The sequence below is a fragment of a genome, unplaced genomic scaffold (assembly GCF_019419815.1).
Source record: "Pyrus x bretschneideri cultivar Hongxiangsu unplaced genomic scaffold, Pyrus_bretschneideri_v1 Contig27, whole genome shotgun sequence".
NCBI lineage: Eukaryota > Viridiplantae > Streptophyta > Magnoliopsida > Rosales > Rosaceae > Pyrus > Pyrus x bretschneideri.
Genome location: NW_025999579.1, coordinates 1,096,580 through 1,114,433, shown reverse-complemented (window position 1 = coordinate 1,114,433; position 17,854 = coordinate 1,096,580). Strand labels below are relative to the sequence as shown.

The following is a 17,854-nucleotide window of genomic DNA, read 5'->3' as shown; positions in this document are numbered from 1 at the left end:
AACACGTACCTTATTCATCTTGGCAACTAGAGAGAACGTTTCATGGTAATCTACACCATATGCCTGGGTGTATCCTTTAGCTACCAACCTTGCTTTGTACCTGTCTATCGATCCATCAGCGTTGTATTTAACTTTAAACACCCACCAACATCCAACTGTCTTTTTGCCTTTGGGTAAAACGGTCACCTCCCATGTATTATTTTTCTTTAACACCAACATTTCCTCATCCATTGCTTTTGCCCACTTTGGATCCTTTAGAGCTTCCTTCACACGGGTTGGTACTCGAACTGACTCCATATTGTCCACCAAAGTTTGGCACTCCGGTGCAATACCATTGCATGAGACATAGTTGGTTATTAGATACTTCACCTTCCCTTCCGGAGAAAACATGTCAGGTGGACACCTCGATTTTGTCTCGGTGGTAACTTATATGCACTTACATTATTATTTGGATTAGTTACATAATCATCCACAATACTTTCCTCAGATATATTCAAAGAAGAAGTAGTGCGTAGCATTGGGGAACTAGAGCGAGGGGGCATATCAACAAGTTCAGCAAGTGTCTGCCGTGACTGTTCAGATGCTACTTCGGCAAGCTCAAGCTCATGAGCCCTATTGTCCTCGAAAACCCTCACTTACTTCGGCAGAAGCCAGCCAAAGCTCTAAGTTATTTTTGGCACATGCTTCTCTATTGGCAGGTTTTGTCTCGGCAATGGTGTCTCCCTTAGGTCCAACCACACCAGATCACCAATAGTGCTCTCCCCCTAGTGATCTGAAGACAAATGTACTGGAGTGTAAAAATACTCTGATTCAGAGAATGTCACACCCATGGTGACATACATATGCCGGGTCTCAGGGTGATAACATTTATATCCTTTTAGTGCGATGAATTTTCTGAATGTGCACATAAGCCACACACCCAAATACTCGAGGAGTGAGAATATTAGTAGACACCACTAGAGCATGTTGAGTGAAGACTTGGAGAGGTGTTCGAAATTTGACAACCCGAGATGGCATATAGTTAATCACATATACTGCATAAGTGACAGCTTCAGGCCAACACACCTTAAGAACAGAGGGTCCAAGAAGTAGAGTACGTGTCGTTTCTAAGAAATCGACAATGCAAAATTATATACTCACCACCATTATCGGAACGTAGAACTTTAATCACAGACGAATATTGTGTCTGAATCATCTAAGAGAAAGATCTAAATACCAAACCAGCATCACTTTTATTTTTCAACACATATAACCAAGTCATACGAGTGCAATCATCAATAAACATAACAAACCATTTAATGCCAGAAGAAGTAACAATTGGAGAATGCCTCTAAACATCAGAGTGCACAAGTTCAAACGGTAAAGATCTTTTATTCATACTAGGAGGAAACGAAGCACGATGGCTTTTAGCAAGAATACATACTTCACAATTTAGGTCTAATTCATTTACTCCACTAAATAGACTAGGCAGGCAACACATGCCGTAAATACCCAAAAGATGCATGTCCTAACCAACGATGCAATAACCATACTTCTTGTAAATTACTAGAACGAGACGCTCAAACTGCATTAGCTCTACTAGGAACGACATCATCCACGTAGTACAACCCCTCTCTCTTAGTGCCACGCCCAATTATCTCATTGGTCTGAATATCAAAAGGACAGATACATAAGAACAGCACAATCCAATTGTTCAGTGACTTGCGGTATTGATAATAAATGATGGGATAAAGAGGGAACAAGCAAGCAACGATGTAAAGGGAAAGATGGGGTGAGATGCACGGTGCCCGCGCCACACACTGGTGCAAAGGTACCATTGGCAGTTGCTATGCTTTTCCTGTGAGATGTTGTCATGTATTGAAACATATTTTTATCATATGTCATATGATCCATTGCACCAGAGTCCAGAATCCAACCTGTATGTTGCTCAGTTTCAGAGGCTAAAAGAACATGTCCTATAGTACTTGTGTTGGATGACGAGTCGCTCTGAGCAGTACGAGTTAACAAAGTTTGACTAAGATCACTAGAGCTAGCCTCAGCCTCATTGGCTGTTGGTGTAGCAGCGGCAAAGAAGGCATGGCCCCCACCGGTTCCTTCTATTCCACGTTCCTTGGCACACAACCCTTTCTTCAATTCTGGAAACCACTCAGGCACCCTGTGCTTAGCAAAACATGTATCTTCAGTATGACGGGTCTAACCACAGAAAGTACACTTCAAATCATCTTTATTTTCTCAGGTAAATGGACGAGAATTTAAAGATTGATTAGAAGAATTATTAAGACCCCCGGGGGGGGGGGGGTGATAAGCTCATATTTATATAAATTTTACATCAAATTCACTTGTCTTTTCTTAGTTAGTTCCTTATATTTTTGTGTTTTGTAGGATTTGTCAAGCAAAGAAAAGAAAAATAGCACAAGTGGGATTTTAAGTAACAAATTCGTCAAAAACTGCCTGTGCAGGTCAGCTGACTTTGGAAGCAAGTTGCGAACAACTCAGAATGAATTAGAGAATGAGCCTTATATGCTTGGAAAGCTACGGATATCTATTTTCTGGAGCATTTCATGGATTGGTAATATCGTTTTTCTAGAAGAAGTTATGGCCGTTTTAACACTGAAAGGTTCCCAAAAGGCTGAGCAGTTTGTAACTGACAAGAAAGCATTGAAAGCAATAAATCCAATAAAACTAGCAGCCAAAACTGATGCAGCCAAGAACAAGCCAGCTGACACCTATTCAAATATCAGAGGAAATGGAAAATTAAGTGGGAGTAATGGGCATAATGGCTACCTAAAGAGTTACAATTGTTTTACCATTTCCTCTCACTTATTGTCATCACTAAATGGCTGTTAGTGGGGTGAGTTATAGAGAAAAAAATTGTGGCAGCAAGCAAGAATAAAAAGGTTGCAGGTTGAAGCGGCAAAGAAAGAAGAAAAAGATAGGAAAAAAAATAGGAAAGGAAGGAAAAAAGGCAAGGCTGCTGCGTTGGGGGAGGAAGGAAAGGAAGGAGGATATCTTAGCATTCTCTTATTTCGGTTTTATCTTCTCAAACCCATGTCTTTCTTTTGGTTTTATTTAAGGATTATGTGCAACTAAATTTTTAGTAGTTAGGGGCTGTTTTGAAGCCCTGAATATGATTGCACGTTTGTTATGAAATTTCGTTTGAATTACTTTAATGAATGGATGAAAATTGGTTCACTACTTGTCTCATTGATGAATTCTTTATGTGTTTTCTACGGATGCATACTTAGTAAGCATATCTAGGATTCTAATGCTATGAATATGTGTGTGCCTGCCCTTGTCGAATGAGGACCTACATATGTTCTAGAGTAGTACTTGTTAATTGCGATTAACATGTGAACCAATTTCTAGGATAAGTAAGACAACACTAGTACTTACGATGCCTTGTGATGACTCAAACTCTTTTCATTCTTAATTATTTGTACTTGTTAAATCTATGAACACACCATTCTAGATTACATGTTAGGGACTAAGTTAAGTTGAAAACGTCATTCTCTTAACATACTACATAAGAAAGAGTAATAGGTTGAGTTCTAACATTGAGCCAACTTGAGCATCTTCATCCGGAAATAAAAGGAATTTGAATTAAACATAACATGTTTGCATGATTATTTGGTGGTGGATAGCAATTCCCCTAACTCGTTTTTCTTAATTTGCGAACTACTTAAAATCTGTTCTTGTCCTATTTTTGTTCGATTTAATTTAAATAGAAAATCAACTCCAAAAATCCCAAAAATTTGTATGAGTGTAGCTCTGTGTGTCTAGTATATTCATATAAAATTTCGTAGACTTTAGATAAGTGTAAGTCAGTCTAATAATTATTTTTCGATGGCTGGTCAGTAGGGACAGCAGCCCAATTTTTATGACACTTTTAAGTAGTTAGATAAAACAATCTTCTGCGGGAAAGACCCTTATTTTCATACGCTACAATTGACAAATCTTAGTGTTAATAAGGAAAATCAATAGGACATTTGTGTGCTACTTTGTGGTGTGCTTTTAACCCTATCAGGGGGTTGCAGGTGGCCGAGAGACCATGGCCACGAACAGCAGCCCTCCTTGGTTGTTCTCCCACCCATCATAGTGGTATGTCATTGTGCTTCATGCCTAACAACAGAAAACACCTCATCGACAGATGGTAAGGGTTGAGTACATAAAATATCACTATGTACTTTATCAAAGATGTCATCCAAACCCGCCAAAAAAGCATACACACAATCGATTTGAATCTCTTCTCGAAGTGTCTTGAGATATGTAGCACATTCCATCTTGATTGGCCTCTGTTGATCTAACTCTTGCCAAATGGACTTAAGGTCAGCGTAATACACACCAACCGGATGGCCTTCTTGATGAAGTCTTTGAGAAATATCTGAACCATCATAATAGGTCTGAGCCACCTCTTCCTAAACTTCTTTAGCTGTACGTCTCATGATAGCAGGTTCCATGGAATTGATCAGCCACCCTTTCACTATTGCATTCCCTGTCTTCTATGTCTCATACTCAACATTATCCTCAGCAGGTTCCTTGGTACTCCCTGTCACGAAGCCCTTTCTACCACGTCCTGCAATGTGCATCTCCAATACCTTGGACCAAAGAGGATAATTTGATCCGTTCAGCTTTACGGTGTTCGGTACAGCAGACGCATCGATCTGAATGACAACAGGATTCAATATCGGATTGTTGGTTTGTGTGCGGGAACCACCTTCCAACTTCAAGGTTGCATTGTCCCCCATATTCACCATCTTGACTTACAGAGAAGAAGAAAAAACACAGCACCCACAGTTGTGCAATAAAAACCTCACAGCAGCAGCAAGACAATGCGCTGCAATAAAGAAACTCACGGCAGCAACAAGACGACGTGCTGCAATCCCAAGATACACGGCCTGACTGATTTCTGCAACAAACAGCGCAGGAACAAGTCGACCGAACATAGCAGCAGAAAAAAATATTGTTATATAATTTCTAGGGTTAAGGCAACTTGGCTCTGATGCCAAACAAAATTTTATGGGGTAATTGTTCACTGTATTACTTCATTGAAATACACACACACACATATACAATTCTTGTTCCATAAGAAAACAAATAAAGGACACAAACAATGTCCTACCTAATAAAGGACTCCTAATATTTACAATATTTTACATTCCTTTTTTTCCCTAAATACCGACTCACGTTTTACAGGATAGAAGCCATTATGTTGTTGCGGATTGTTTGAACAGCCAAAACACCATTCTTCAAGGGGTTCTGATCAAATTAGAATTGGGAGAGGAGTTAAGCTTTTATCCATCAAAGACAACAGGACTAAATTCTGCAAGAAATAAAAGATACAGAAACTTAGTATCTCATCTAGCTTGAAACACCCTCGGGGGCTCGTTTGGTTTCTTGGATTGGGTTGGATAACTCAATATATTCAAGTTATTATGTTGCAGAAAAAAATGAAGACAGTTTGTCCACTTGAAGGTAGAAACTAGATTCTCGTTCCGTCGTGTCTAATATTTTCTAATCTCCGCAGAATGAAAATTCGTTCTCCTCTATCTTCAGAATACCTTGAAGTTTATGCTGCTATACAATTCAAGCCAATCTTAGCCACCAAAATTCCCTAAATATCCGAACTTGAAGGAGAAACTTTCCCTATGGATTGAAGTATGCCATGAGCAAAGCAGACCTCTTTTCTTACAAGTAAAGGAGTCGATGTTAGAATCTCAATCCGCTAGTGATTTTCACACTCCCAGTTTCTCCCTTAGCACTCATTTACTAGTTTTCGTCTGTCAATTCAAGAGAGGATCGCAGAAGGAGAAAAATGGTGCGCGAAAATGTAAAATCATATCATGTTATTCTTAATCGTAAAATCCCAAAAACCCAACAAGGGAATTGAATCCTAGAGAGAAGAGAGAGAGAGAGATAGGGAAGTGACTTGCAGACATCACGGACAAGACCCATTGGTGGCGAGACCGAGCCGGCCGACGACAGTTCGAATAGGATGGCGGAGGATGGTCATCAGCAGCCATACGTGGTATGCACCCAGCACCGGCAGACCCAGCGGCACCAGCACATAGTCCACCTGCTTCTCTTCCATCCTCTCTCTCTCTCTAAATCAATATGAAGTTTAACGGATGTGTGGAAGAGTCAGAGCGCAATAGAGTTTTGACAACATTTGTGCGGATCAAAATTATAATTTTCACATGCCAATCACGTCGATCCAAGCTTATGGCACCGCCGCATACGACACCTTTTTCTCTCAAATGTCTCTATCGTCGCTAATTGATTTGAATTATTACATGTTTTTTTCTTTCTCATTTTAACTTTTAATAAGTAAACGTGCATCAAACCAGTTGATCATGAGAGTGTGTCCGCCCCTCAAGTTCGAATCCCTACTCGTAGAGTAGAAAACTTTCAATAAATGGAACAAATTCCATTTGTTTATTACATAAGGATCGATTTTTGGTGTACGAATGACAGATCTGAACGCCCTTACACAAGTTTTTCTCGCAATTGTGATGAGTAAAAAGTAAGAACTTCTTGATGTTAAACGTTGTTTTTTTTTGTAATCCTAGCCGTATATCCACCAATCATTGCTGAAAGAACATGAAAAACTCCAGGCGACCTATAAGCCCTCCAACTCAACATATATAAAAACACACTCAAGCTTTTATACATTTCCAACTGTAACTGTTATGAGCTTTCGGCATTAAAAAAAAAAAAAGAAGGTAAATACCAAAATTTATTGATGGTAACTATCCTTACAAAAAGTCGGGGTTAAAAACTCTTATTATACATGAGATTTCGGCTTTGAACATCCGTTTTATGAGCTTTTACCAGCAGCTTTGGCCAATGAAGTGAAATTCAACCTGCAAAGGAAAGGAAAAGAAAACAAGGTTCGAGAGACACAAACGTCACTCAAACGAAGACTAATGCACCAGTTTTTCAACGTATTTCTCGCATGCTGAATCAATCACGTATAACTGGAATGAAAAGGTATTAGATTTTGATTTGAGTCGGTGAATACCTGATGATCGGCTTTCTCTGAGCCACAGGCCGAGAAGGGGTTCCGTTTGAGAATGGCGCCATAAGTTCAGCAGGCTTCAAGAATTAAAACATAAAGAAAAAGAAAAAATTAACTGTTAAAAGGTTCAATGAATATGCACATAGATGTACTGGACAACCGAAAACACCAAGGCAGATAACAGCAGAATAAACTAGAAATGATCAGTTTTACCTTTCGATGCTCTATAAAGAAAACCAAACAAAGACCTTAAGAAAAAATATTTCATATGCAACGAATTGTAGCAGTCCACGAGGGATGTGGAATGTAGTTGAATAACTTGAATGATGAGATGAAAACATGGAAGGTTGAAAAATATGAGCACAAGCGAAAGTTATGTGTTTAACCTCAAGTTCCTCTGATCCCCCATTATATAAATCGGTGGAAGTACCAGCTCCGTTGCTATAATTTACTAGCGTTGCAACTGACGCACTCTCCTCTGAAGCCTCCATTTGACTGCCTTTCATATTTCCTGAAGAGTCTTTGACTTGATGTCTATATTCCAAATCATCTTCAAGCTCATCCACTTCTGGCAAAGCTTGGTGGGAAACACATGGACCGCCCATAATCTTCTCCAGTACCTCTTCCTTAGAACTTGATGTATTCACAACAGAAAATAGACTATCGACTGGTGGATTGCACCTTGATGATACTTCAGTCTGACCATTCTGATAAGGAATGTCTACCGGGTTTTCTATCTTCCCTAAGCTAATTTTCACGTTATTATTGTGATTTTTGTTTGCATCGATACCGTCACATATTGTTGAAAATGAACTGACATTGCTGATAGGAGGGCTAGCCTCACGAACTTCATCACTGCAGAGATGCAAAGACTTGGCATGCCTTGAGTCAGTTTCTACATTATCATCCACCCGCTTTCTCTTCTGTCCACTGTCTGATCCATCTAAATCAGTTTTACCTTCCCCGCTACAGAGACGTAAAGACTTGGCATCCCTTGAGTCAGACTCTACATTATCATCCGCCCGCTTTCTCTTCTGTCCACTATCTGATCCATTTCCTTCGGACGATTTCTCTGCTTGAGCATCACTAGAAGCCTTCACTTCTGAACTACGCCTGCTGTCCCAAGTAACTTTAGATGGGCGCAATGGTCGAACACCACCAGGAAACACAAAATTGGGAATGTTCCTGCGTTTTACATGGGATACACGGATCTCCATTCCACGCTTCAATAACATGTAAAGGTTGACAGCATTCTTAAATTCCTCAACAGTTCCCCTTATGTCAAACTGCTCGCCTTCAGCGACTGGAACTCCTTGTTTTCGTTGTAGGCCCATAAAGAACGAACTATGAAATGGTCTCGATCTGTCTGAAAAATCACCTGGATGTGGGTGACACTGCAGCATGTCATATGAGTGCCTCTCAATCTGGAGATTATCCAACACAAACAGATAAATTAAGGATCAGAGAGACAGCGGACAAAAGAGAGGGGAGAGGGAGGGAGGGAGGGAGAAAAGAGAAAGGAGGGGGTGGGGTGTGGTTGGGTGGTTGGTGAAGAGAGAGAAGAAGTGAAAGGTTCACCTTCAGGGTTAGTTGACGGAGACGAGACTCAACCCAGCCCTTCCATTTTCTAAAGTCATCAGCATTTTCTGCACTGATGTCTATCTGTAAATAATTCTTATATGCTTTAAAGAAAGCATAAGACTCAAAAAGGGTATCCCAATCAGCCTTATTTGCTTCCATAGCCTGCAAGAACTACCAAACATCAAACTCGGGAACACAGAAAGAGAGTGCGTGTGTATGTGCCAATGCCACAATATTCCCATTATGCAGATTTTTTTAAGGGATACAATTCCACTAAGAAACTCGTTTACAGATATCATTGACACAGACCAACATTCAGCCCAATAGATGTGCAACCCATGGCCACAATGACTTACAAAGGACCCAAATATAGATTCAAACTCAGGCAACTACAAATAGCGGACCCTCCCTTAGCCCTTGAGCAACAAACAAAATTGGAATAACTTTGCTTAACACGAACAGAAGAACTGGTATAATGCCAATGGAAAATCAACCAGTTAAAATGAAAACTAGATATGTTACAGTCATGGCCTAGTTAATAGGAACAAGAATATCAATACTCGGCTTGGCCCAATGATGAGGAACCTACATGTTTTGTGTTGGGAAAGAAGATATCAAAACTCGAATGGAGCATCATACCTCACAAATTTCATTACCCCTCTGAAACTCCTCTAACATGATACGCAAAGTACTTGCGGACACATTGTAGCTAGAGTTCATACTGGGATAAGCCGGAGTAATTATAGGCATCAAATGATACTTGTCCTTTATATATCTTCTAGGATCCCAAACCTGAAGTCCAAGAGACCCATCTTCAATAGCACAAAGCATGACTGGATTTGGCCAACGCCACTGAGTATATACCCTGAAGAACCGAGAAACTAGCATATTAGGCAGTGCATTCGGGTAAAGTTGGCATATGCGAGCAACAAGCAATGCCCAGTTTATACCACCGAGAAACCCTGTAACCTGCTCGTGACAGAAACACACATCATAAGTAAAAACAATACTCTGAGAATTATAGAATAATCTAGCACATCAGCAATCCCCCACCATACATTTGAATAAACACCACGACGCTTTGCCCATAACCTCATGCATCTTAACGTTGTACGGAAACTCTGCAATCCAAAAGCTAGATACATGATGAGAAGCAAAAAGATACTAAACAGACTAGAAACAGAAATCCATATGCAAATAAGCTAATCATTGATGGTGAGAACCTGAATGTTAGGGACCAAACGCAGAATTTGGTCTGTAACTCTACAGCCATTGAGACTACGAACTGTCTGTTCATCTGCATTCTGTAGTATTGAGTCTTGTGATATATCCAAGTCCTGCTCCAAATGGAAAACGTTCAAAATAAACAATACCATAGTTTACATGGGATAATGCATGCAAAATTAAAAGATGACAAGGTGTTCAATTGTTAATATAAAACTTTAAACATATAGCCAAGACTTACTTCAGGAACAACCCAAAGTGCTAGTTGTGCATACAGAAGATCTATTGAAACCCCACTGAACTTGAATTTCATTACTGGAACGTGAGCATCAGGAACAGGATGTAACTCTGTCACTTCAGACATCTCAGACAGCATCCTATGTAGCTCGCCAAAGAAATCTCCCTTCACCAAAGTTATAAAAGAAATTGAAAGTTGACTAACTGATACTGCAAAAAATAACTACAACTTAATGCACGGTAAAAGGTAAGGTTGATCATACTTCTCGAGTTGCATGTCTAGGTCCAACGCAGAGTGTGTCTATATCTGCTCCAGGGCCATGAACCTGATAATAAGGGGAAATGAGAAAAAGAAAGGAATATGTGAAACTACAAATGGGCAAAAACTAACTTAGAATAACATCACAGATTCCACGTCCAAATAGCATTATTTACAATAAGACTCGCAACTTATCAACAAAAGGGCACAGACAAGAAGAGTCTGACCCATAATAACAATTCAGTCAAGATTTTTCCCTCTTTTCCTACAAACTAGTAACAAGTCAAGGCACACGTACAGAACACGAAGCAAGAATGGTGAACAACGACAATTCTTTCAAGTTTCAAGATTCCGGCTTATTATTATAATATGACATTGTAGGTTAACAATTTGAGACAAAGAACATATTAAGAATTACAAAAAAATTAATGAGAGAGAAACCAATAAAACATTTTTTTTTCTTTCTTTTAAGATAAACAAAGTGTATGTTTGTGGTTAGGGTTCAAGTGTCACTTAATATACGACAATAACACAACTGAAATCCAGAACAATGCCGTACAACAAGAGAAGTTTTTGATTTGCATCTACAATCCACAAGCACTGTCAAAGGTCTTTAAAATAAAACTGTCCAACAGTTAAGACAGGCATTAAAGGACAATTGCAAACACAGAAACCCTCCATAGAGTGGGAAGGAAAAGAGGAAAAGAGCTTCATACCCCTAGCCGATATGATCCAAAGGTGAAAATCTTAGCATTTGCTTCATGCACCAATTGCTCATTCAAACCCTTCGCCCGGCTAATTGTTTTAACCCATGTCTTCACAATCTGACTTGGATTTCAGCACCAATATCATACATTACAATCAGAGAATACAATAGCAAACATATATCATCGATATAACTGGAGGAAAAGGAACTAACTAAACATTAACCAACAATGTGCAACTGATCAGCTCAATCACAAACACAACAATAACAACAGGAACATAAAAGATTAGTTCAACCTGATCTAGCCTGCCAAGAACCTCCTCCCTGCCCACAGCCTCTTCCTGACTCTCGTACAATCCAGCATCTTGCAAATACTGAAGAACCCACAAAAAAAGTAAAGCCAAAATTCAGCAAAACCTCAGCTAAACACCCAAAATTCAGCTATGAATCATAAAAACATCAATCAAACCACAACCTTTTCGAGTTCTCGAGTTTTGATCACATCATACTCCGTCGGACCGCCCAGAGAAATGGGCTCTGTAATGCCTAACCGCTGACCATTATTTCGGTTGCTTAATGCAGGGCTCCCCATTTACAATGTGAATAAAAGTTCAATTTTTTGTATATACTTATATATCAGAATACATGGGAATTGGGATGGTGCAGTCAAGAACAAATTTTATTGATGATATTTTTGCACTCTTTTATTCTTTTCTTCTTCTTTTTTCTTCTTCTTTTCCAAAATAATTAAATCATAACCAAACAAATCAAAAACAGAAAAATAATAATCAAGTAATTCTCAGTTACACATGATACTGGGTATAATCCCCAAAAGCTACTAAGGAGAAAAGACTGATGACAAAATTGAACAAACCCTAACCCTATATTTTTGATATCGCAATACAAAGTGTACAAATTCACCAATTTCCAACCCTGAGCCCTAACCCAAGACAGCGGAGAAGGAGAAACAGCACCGATTGACGCCGAGAAATTGAGTGGACCGCGCCAAAAGTCTCCGGCTTTTCAGAACCGACGGTGTGGGCCTTCGTCGGTGGTCACCATCGGAGCCTGAGAATCATCGAGGAGAAGAAAACCTGGAACAATCGCTGGAGGGAGGGAGATAGATAGGGGTAGATAGCTTTTATAGAGAGAGGGAGAGCAAAAGGGGAGAGAGAACCCTTTTGGCTTTTGGGAGATCGTATTTCGTCATATATAAATATATATTGAGTTTAGTTCTCTTTATGCGAATTTACTAAGAGAATTGCTATTACTGTTCCAAAAATTTCATTATAAATTCCTCGCAACTGTATTTTTCTTTTTAATTATAAAATATTTGAAGTGCCAAATAAGATTTTTGGAGTACTAATAACAATTCTCTTTACTAAACAATAATTTTTTTTTTATTTTGTTGTATATACAAAACAAAACTTTTTTTTATTGGTTTTTTAGTCAAAATAGTCTCTGAGATTTGTATAACACATAACTTTCAGAATTAAAATCAATAGAAATGATCATGAGATTGTCCACCATTCATTATTTTGGTCATTTCGTTAAAAACCTCCGTTAAGTTGAGTTATAACGCATAACTCTAGTACCTGATATTTGCATAACACATAATTTTGGTTCCTGAGATTTGCATAACACATAACTTTGGTCCCTGAAATTGTCCATCATCCATCATTTTGGTCTTTTCATTAAAAAGCTTAGGAACCACTTAACGGATTGAGCTTTTTAATGAAATGACCGAAATAATAGATGTGGACAATCTCAAGAACTACTTCCATTGATTTTAAATCTCAATGACCAAAGTTATGTGTTATGAAAATCTCAGAAACTATTTAGGCTAAAAAACCTTTTTTATTATTGAAAGACGGTGTTATTCACTCCTTTTTAATTCATATTTTTTTTAATTTTCGACCGTCAGATCGGATAAACTGAAGAAAATCAAAGGACAAAATCAACCGAACATGTCGAGTAAGTAAAAAGGACCCAAATAAATTAGTGCTGGCAAATAAATCTTCATAACCTTCACAATTAAGACAGATAAAAACATCAAGATGTCCATAGATAGATCTTTTTACAAAAGTTACATGCATAATTCATGAAGTTCCGAACTTCTCAGACACAATTGATGTACATACGCAGGCGCGTCCCAAATCAAAATGATTCACAAAAGCACAACTTTCCTCCTCCAGTTTCATCGAGAGTCGACGACCAGTCTTTGGTCTTTGGACCGAGTACACAGAAACTACATGGATTTTACAACAGAAGGGTGTGTGTGCAAGTAGCGAAGCAAGATCAGAGTGCGGATTCACCGTCCCTCCTGAGCAATTCCTGCACAGGAAAAACGCGATTAAGTCACCGCTTAATAAATTTCATCATTCATTCTAAAAATCCCGAACGCAGCTTTACACGTGAATTGAATTGATTTTTCTTCTACCGTTTAAACTAACTTATGTAGAGGCTTGCATAGGCCGCCTCGTATCCTGTTACCGTGTGTGCATGTGCTTTGTGCGTGTGGTTCAAAACGACTTGGTTAGTTAAATACAATCCTTCAATAACTATATGAGTCGCCTCCACATACAAACATCTAAAGGTAACATTACCTGTTTGGTAGCTGCGATTGACTTGCGTTGCCTTTCTTTCTTCTCATGCAAGCATTCTCCACACCAGCTGGAGAAATCTTTCCGATATTTCTTCATCTCTCTGAAGACGGAACTGTAAGGAGATAGTTTGATTAGTATTGGCCTAAAAAGGTTCTTAAATCCAGCACGTTCTATATCACACAAAAGGATTCTACCAAAATGCTAACGCACACCAAACCACGGTAAATTTAGGATTTCGGCGAAATTTCAGATAAACTAAGATGCAGGAAATTTATCAAAATCTATAGCTGCTTAAAGAATACCTTCTGCACCATAGAATTAAATTGATGCGATGACCAGATGTTGTAGCTCTAGCACCGTGCCGGTGACGGCCACGATGAAGCACCGCATATCCTGGAACATGGGCATAATCAAAGATCTCCTGCTTTTAAACAACATACTCCATCAATAAGTTTACAACCACCTATGAAAAATAGCAGGCATCAACTGTGTATAACTTTTAAGTTGCACAATAGAGACGACAAAATTGAAAGAAAGAAAAACAAAAGATAAATAAATTTAGATGGTAATGATTGGTTACCAAACACAAATATTTCAAACGACGAGAAGCAAATAAAGTTAGTAAAAACTGCAGCAAAAACATTATTGATAATTAAATAAAAAAAGCTCTAAATTACATAAGGAATAATTAGTTCTCTCTCCATTTTAAGAATAACATACCTCTGACTGGCTTCCACTATTTACATGTTTATCACATCGTGTGCCCCGAAAATACAATTCTCCTCCAGTAAATTGCTTGCCCAAGCACACATTCAAGGTCACTTCAGAGTCATCCACATGAAAACCTACAAGTATGAAATCAATTTTACACATCTGCATTTGACGGAAAAGGAAAGATATACTATTTGAGAAGTGGTACTACTATCATAACCTTAGACTATATTGTCAAAGATAAGGTGAGTCTGTAGAATAAACGGAAAATCACATAAAGAAAATGCACATTCAAGTCTAGCAACGCTGCTACAACTCACAACAGAGCAGTGGATCAGAGCCCAGTTTATACTTTTTGAGGGCAACCTATAAATTATCATATCACCGAAAACTATGCAGAATTCACACCATCATATGTAACTGCAAAGTGATAAAGTTTGAAGCAAAATCAATCAAACAAAGAACCTACCCAAGTCAACATCCCTATTATCCCCATATTCAACAACAAAACCATGATGAGAATCCAAAGTTGCTCCACCAACTTCAGGAAAGAACACTGCAACAAAGAATAAGGAAACGGATTAAAACAACGGATATGCCAATACTGACCATAAACCATAGCGAACTTTACAAATATAAATATTAAAGTATAAACTGAGGATATAATGCACCACCTTTAGATATAGGACGAATAAAAGACTCCAAAAGCTTGTCAAGCATGGTTTCAAGGCCAAAATCATCAAGAACGGCACCATATTTGTTCATTGTATTTGGGCGCATGATTTTAAATTTGGCTTCATTGACCCAATTTTCAAAATTCTCCACCTAGGCAGCAAAGAAACATAAAAGAAATAAAAACAAAAGAACAATGGTAAAGTCAAGTCAAATACAGAATGGCAGATAAGTCATATGCAATTACGCGACAAGAAAACTGAAGGAAAATACCTCAGACAACAGAAGTTCACAGAACCGTGGCTGAAACATCTCAAATGCAAAGATCCCTGGTGAGGGTTCAGACATTATCCTTCTGAAGCTTTCCTGAGTATTCTCACTAACTGCCTTCAGAAATGCCGTAACAAAGGTGGCTGCAGGTTGCATACTGTATAACCCTCTATGTAAAGGCTGCACCACATATCATTCAGTTTTAATATATCCCTAGTCAGTCACGAAACTTCGAAGAACAATTAATCCAGAGTAACCGTGAGTCGTTCTGTACCTGATAATTTGATATAATCTTCTGCCTGTACTCTCTATGTTTCTGAATCTGATACACAACATAACCACACAACATCAACTATCTCATCTTAGGTGAATGCAATCACGAACTAGAATGGTGCACTATATACCGTAAATCACATCAAGCTGTTCACTGAACATTTTATTATGCTGTTTACTTCTGATAAATGATTTCCGTAACCATGAGTATTTTTGTCCATTGATTCTCTTTTGAATTATTCAATCCGAAGGACATAAATATAAAGAGGCGTGCCAAAACCACTTCCGTTTTACCATAAATATCCTCTTATACAGAGAAACATTTATAAGAAAATAAAGATGCATAGAAATGAGAATGAATATTGCCAAAGCACAACCCCTCCAGCACACAAAATTTAAATTTGAAAAAAAAGAAATTAAAAAAGAGGCTCAAGGGCATTTTCGTCATTCCAAATCACTTGCCCGTTAGAATTGGAACCTGCCCCTCAGCGAAACCCTAATTCAACGCCCAAATCGCAACAATCAGATCACAATTATAAAAAATAATGTAAGATTGAAAATTCCAAGCATCTTCAAGTCGCTTCCTTTTCCACCAAATTCCCAGCAACCAAACAGAATTTAACAAAAAAAAGGAGAAAAATTTGATAGAACATACTCTGTTGCGCTCCCCGGGAGGAAAGTACTTGAGCAGAATCTCCCTCATGAACTTGAACTTATCGTATCGGGGCTTCCCGAGCATGCTCGCCGGCAAGTACCGCTCGAGCGAGGTGAAAATCTCGGGGCTGAAATCCAATTGCATGTCGTCGTAGTCATCCGGATTGTGGTCATTGTTCGGGTTCAGCCTCAGCCTGGGTGACGGGGACGCGAACGCCGGACGCTTCGGTTCCTCCAACACGACGCCGTTCGCGGCCGCCGGCGTGCGGGGTTCGAGCGACATTTGGGGAGTGGATGGCGGAGCTGCGGAATCAGCCGGACGTTGGAAGGCGGAGGAGGAGGAGCATTGGGGGTGAGGGGGAGGAGGGTAAAATGGGAATTTAGGGTTTGGATATATGGGGAGTGGGGATTTCTTGTGGTGGACGTAAAATTTTTGGGGTGGGTGTTTGGTTGGAGTTAGGGTTTGCTGAGAGTTCAGTCTCTCTCTGCACTCCAAAGTTTCCAACTTCAAGCTCAGCGCTTTTATTTTTCTTTTATTTTTTTGTCTTAAAAAAATATAAAATGGTTGGAGGTAATTGGATCGATCCGGCCCAGCCCAACTTGTACTTCTTACTGGACTGAGACCTGCCCAAGAGAACTTTAAAGAAAAGCTTCCAGTATTATTTATTTTAACGGAAAACCACATTTTTACACTAAAAATTCAATTCTGGTACTATTCACTTTATCTTTTATTTTGTCCTTATTATTAAAACTCAAAGTTTTCAAGTCATTTTCATTAGTTTTCCACCAGCCCAACTTATGTTAATCCTACATGAACTTTTTCGTTTCTGCGCAAGTGGTTTCTTTGGTTGTAAATCGACCAAAATATAGAACTCGTTTGGAAGTGTTTTTTAAATTTATGTGGTCTAATGGTATTTATTTTTACTTGTAAGTGAGATATCTTAAGTTCGTTTCTCGACAATAGTGAATTTGAATCGCATTATAAGCGCTTGTTTAAAAATGCTTTTAAAATGACTAAAAGTGATCTTAGAAAAAAAAATGTCTTCTACTTGTCCCATGAAGCGCTTCAAGCGCTTTCTAGAATTCATTTGTGTTTTCCTACGAATTGGCTCCAAAAGCGCTTTCTTTTTTTGTCATTTTAAGAGCACTTTCAAACAAACCCGTATTCTAAAATCTTAGTCCAGTATAAACCCTTTTCTTTTGACGAAACATTTTTGCAGTTCATGCTTGAGTTTCCAGCTCTCGAAGCCGTTTTCATGACTTGGAATGTAAGGTTCAAAATCTTGCAGGCTCCTGTGTGGACAACATCCTGCAAAACTCTGTCTTGCTTCATTTGCATTCCTCGGATTGCTTTAGTTCCTGGTCGCAGAGTTTTTGCAAAACTGGAATATCAAATCGGCAGAGGAACTGAATCAATCCGAAGAAGAATGCGAAAGAATACAGTCTTGTGCTTAGAACCCGAAAAAGTTAACCGCAAGGGTAAAAGTCGGAAGTCGGAAGGGAGGGAGAGCATCTTCTTCTAAATGCAGCGAGAAAAGGTTTAAGATTAAGTTAACGCATCTGAACCTGTAAACGAGAATTTGAGAAAGGAAAGCCTACTTCATCGATGGCGATCGGAACATATTATCAGATCCCGCGCACCCTCG

At 38.9% G+C, this 17,854-nt stretch overlaps 2 protein-coding genes across 2 annotated transcripts; both read right to left on the bottom strand.

Annotated features, from left to right (window-relative positions):
- Positions 1–6,716: 6,716 nt before the first annotated feature.
- LOC103950614 (nuclear poly(A) polymerase 1) lies at positions 6,717–12,212 on the bottom strand. Its single transcript, XM_048587673.1, has 12 exons — positions 11,498–12,212; positions 11,319–11,396; positions 11,033–11,140; positions 10,321–10,383; positions 10,062–10,223; positions 9,820–9,933; positions 9,655–9,717; positions 9,236–9,565; positions 8,594–8,758; positions 7,402–8,439; positions 7,019–7,092; positions 6,717–6,860 (listed from the first exon to the last, which is right to left on the bottom strand). The coding sequence occupies exons 1-12, from the start codon at positions 11,612–11,614 to the stop codon at positions 6,815–6,817; spliced, it is 2,358 nt and encodes a 785-aa protein (XP_048443630.1). The 5' UTR covers positions 11,615–12,212; the 3' UTR covers positions 6,717–6,814.
- Positions 12,213–13,020: 808 nt separating this feature from the next.
- LOC103950615 (2-oxoglutarate and iron-dependent oxygenase domain-containing protein CP2) lies at positions 13,021–16,568 on the bottom strand. The gene is made up of 9 exons (XM_018648281.2): positions 16,210–16,568; positions 15,556–15,603; positions 15,285–15,461; positions 15,014–15,164; positions 14,809–14,895; positions 14,349–14,473; positions 13,931–14,049; positions 13,629–13,740; positions 13,021–13,356 (listed from the first exon to the last, which is right to left on the bottom strand). The coding sequence occupies exons 1-9, from the start codon at positions 16,489–16,491 to the stop codon at positions 13,321–13,323; spliced, it is 1,137 nt and encodes a 378-aa protein (XP_018503797.2). The 5' UTR covers positions 16,492–16,568; the 3' UTR covers positions 13,021–13,320.
- Positions 16,569–17,854: the final 1,286 nt, after the last annotated feature.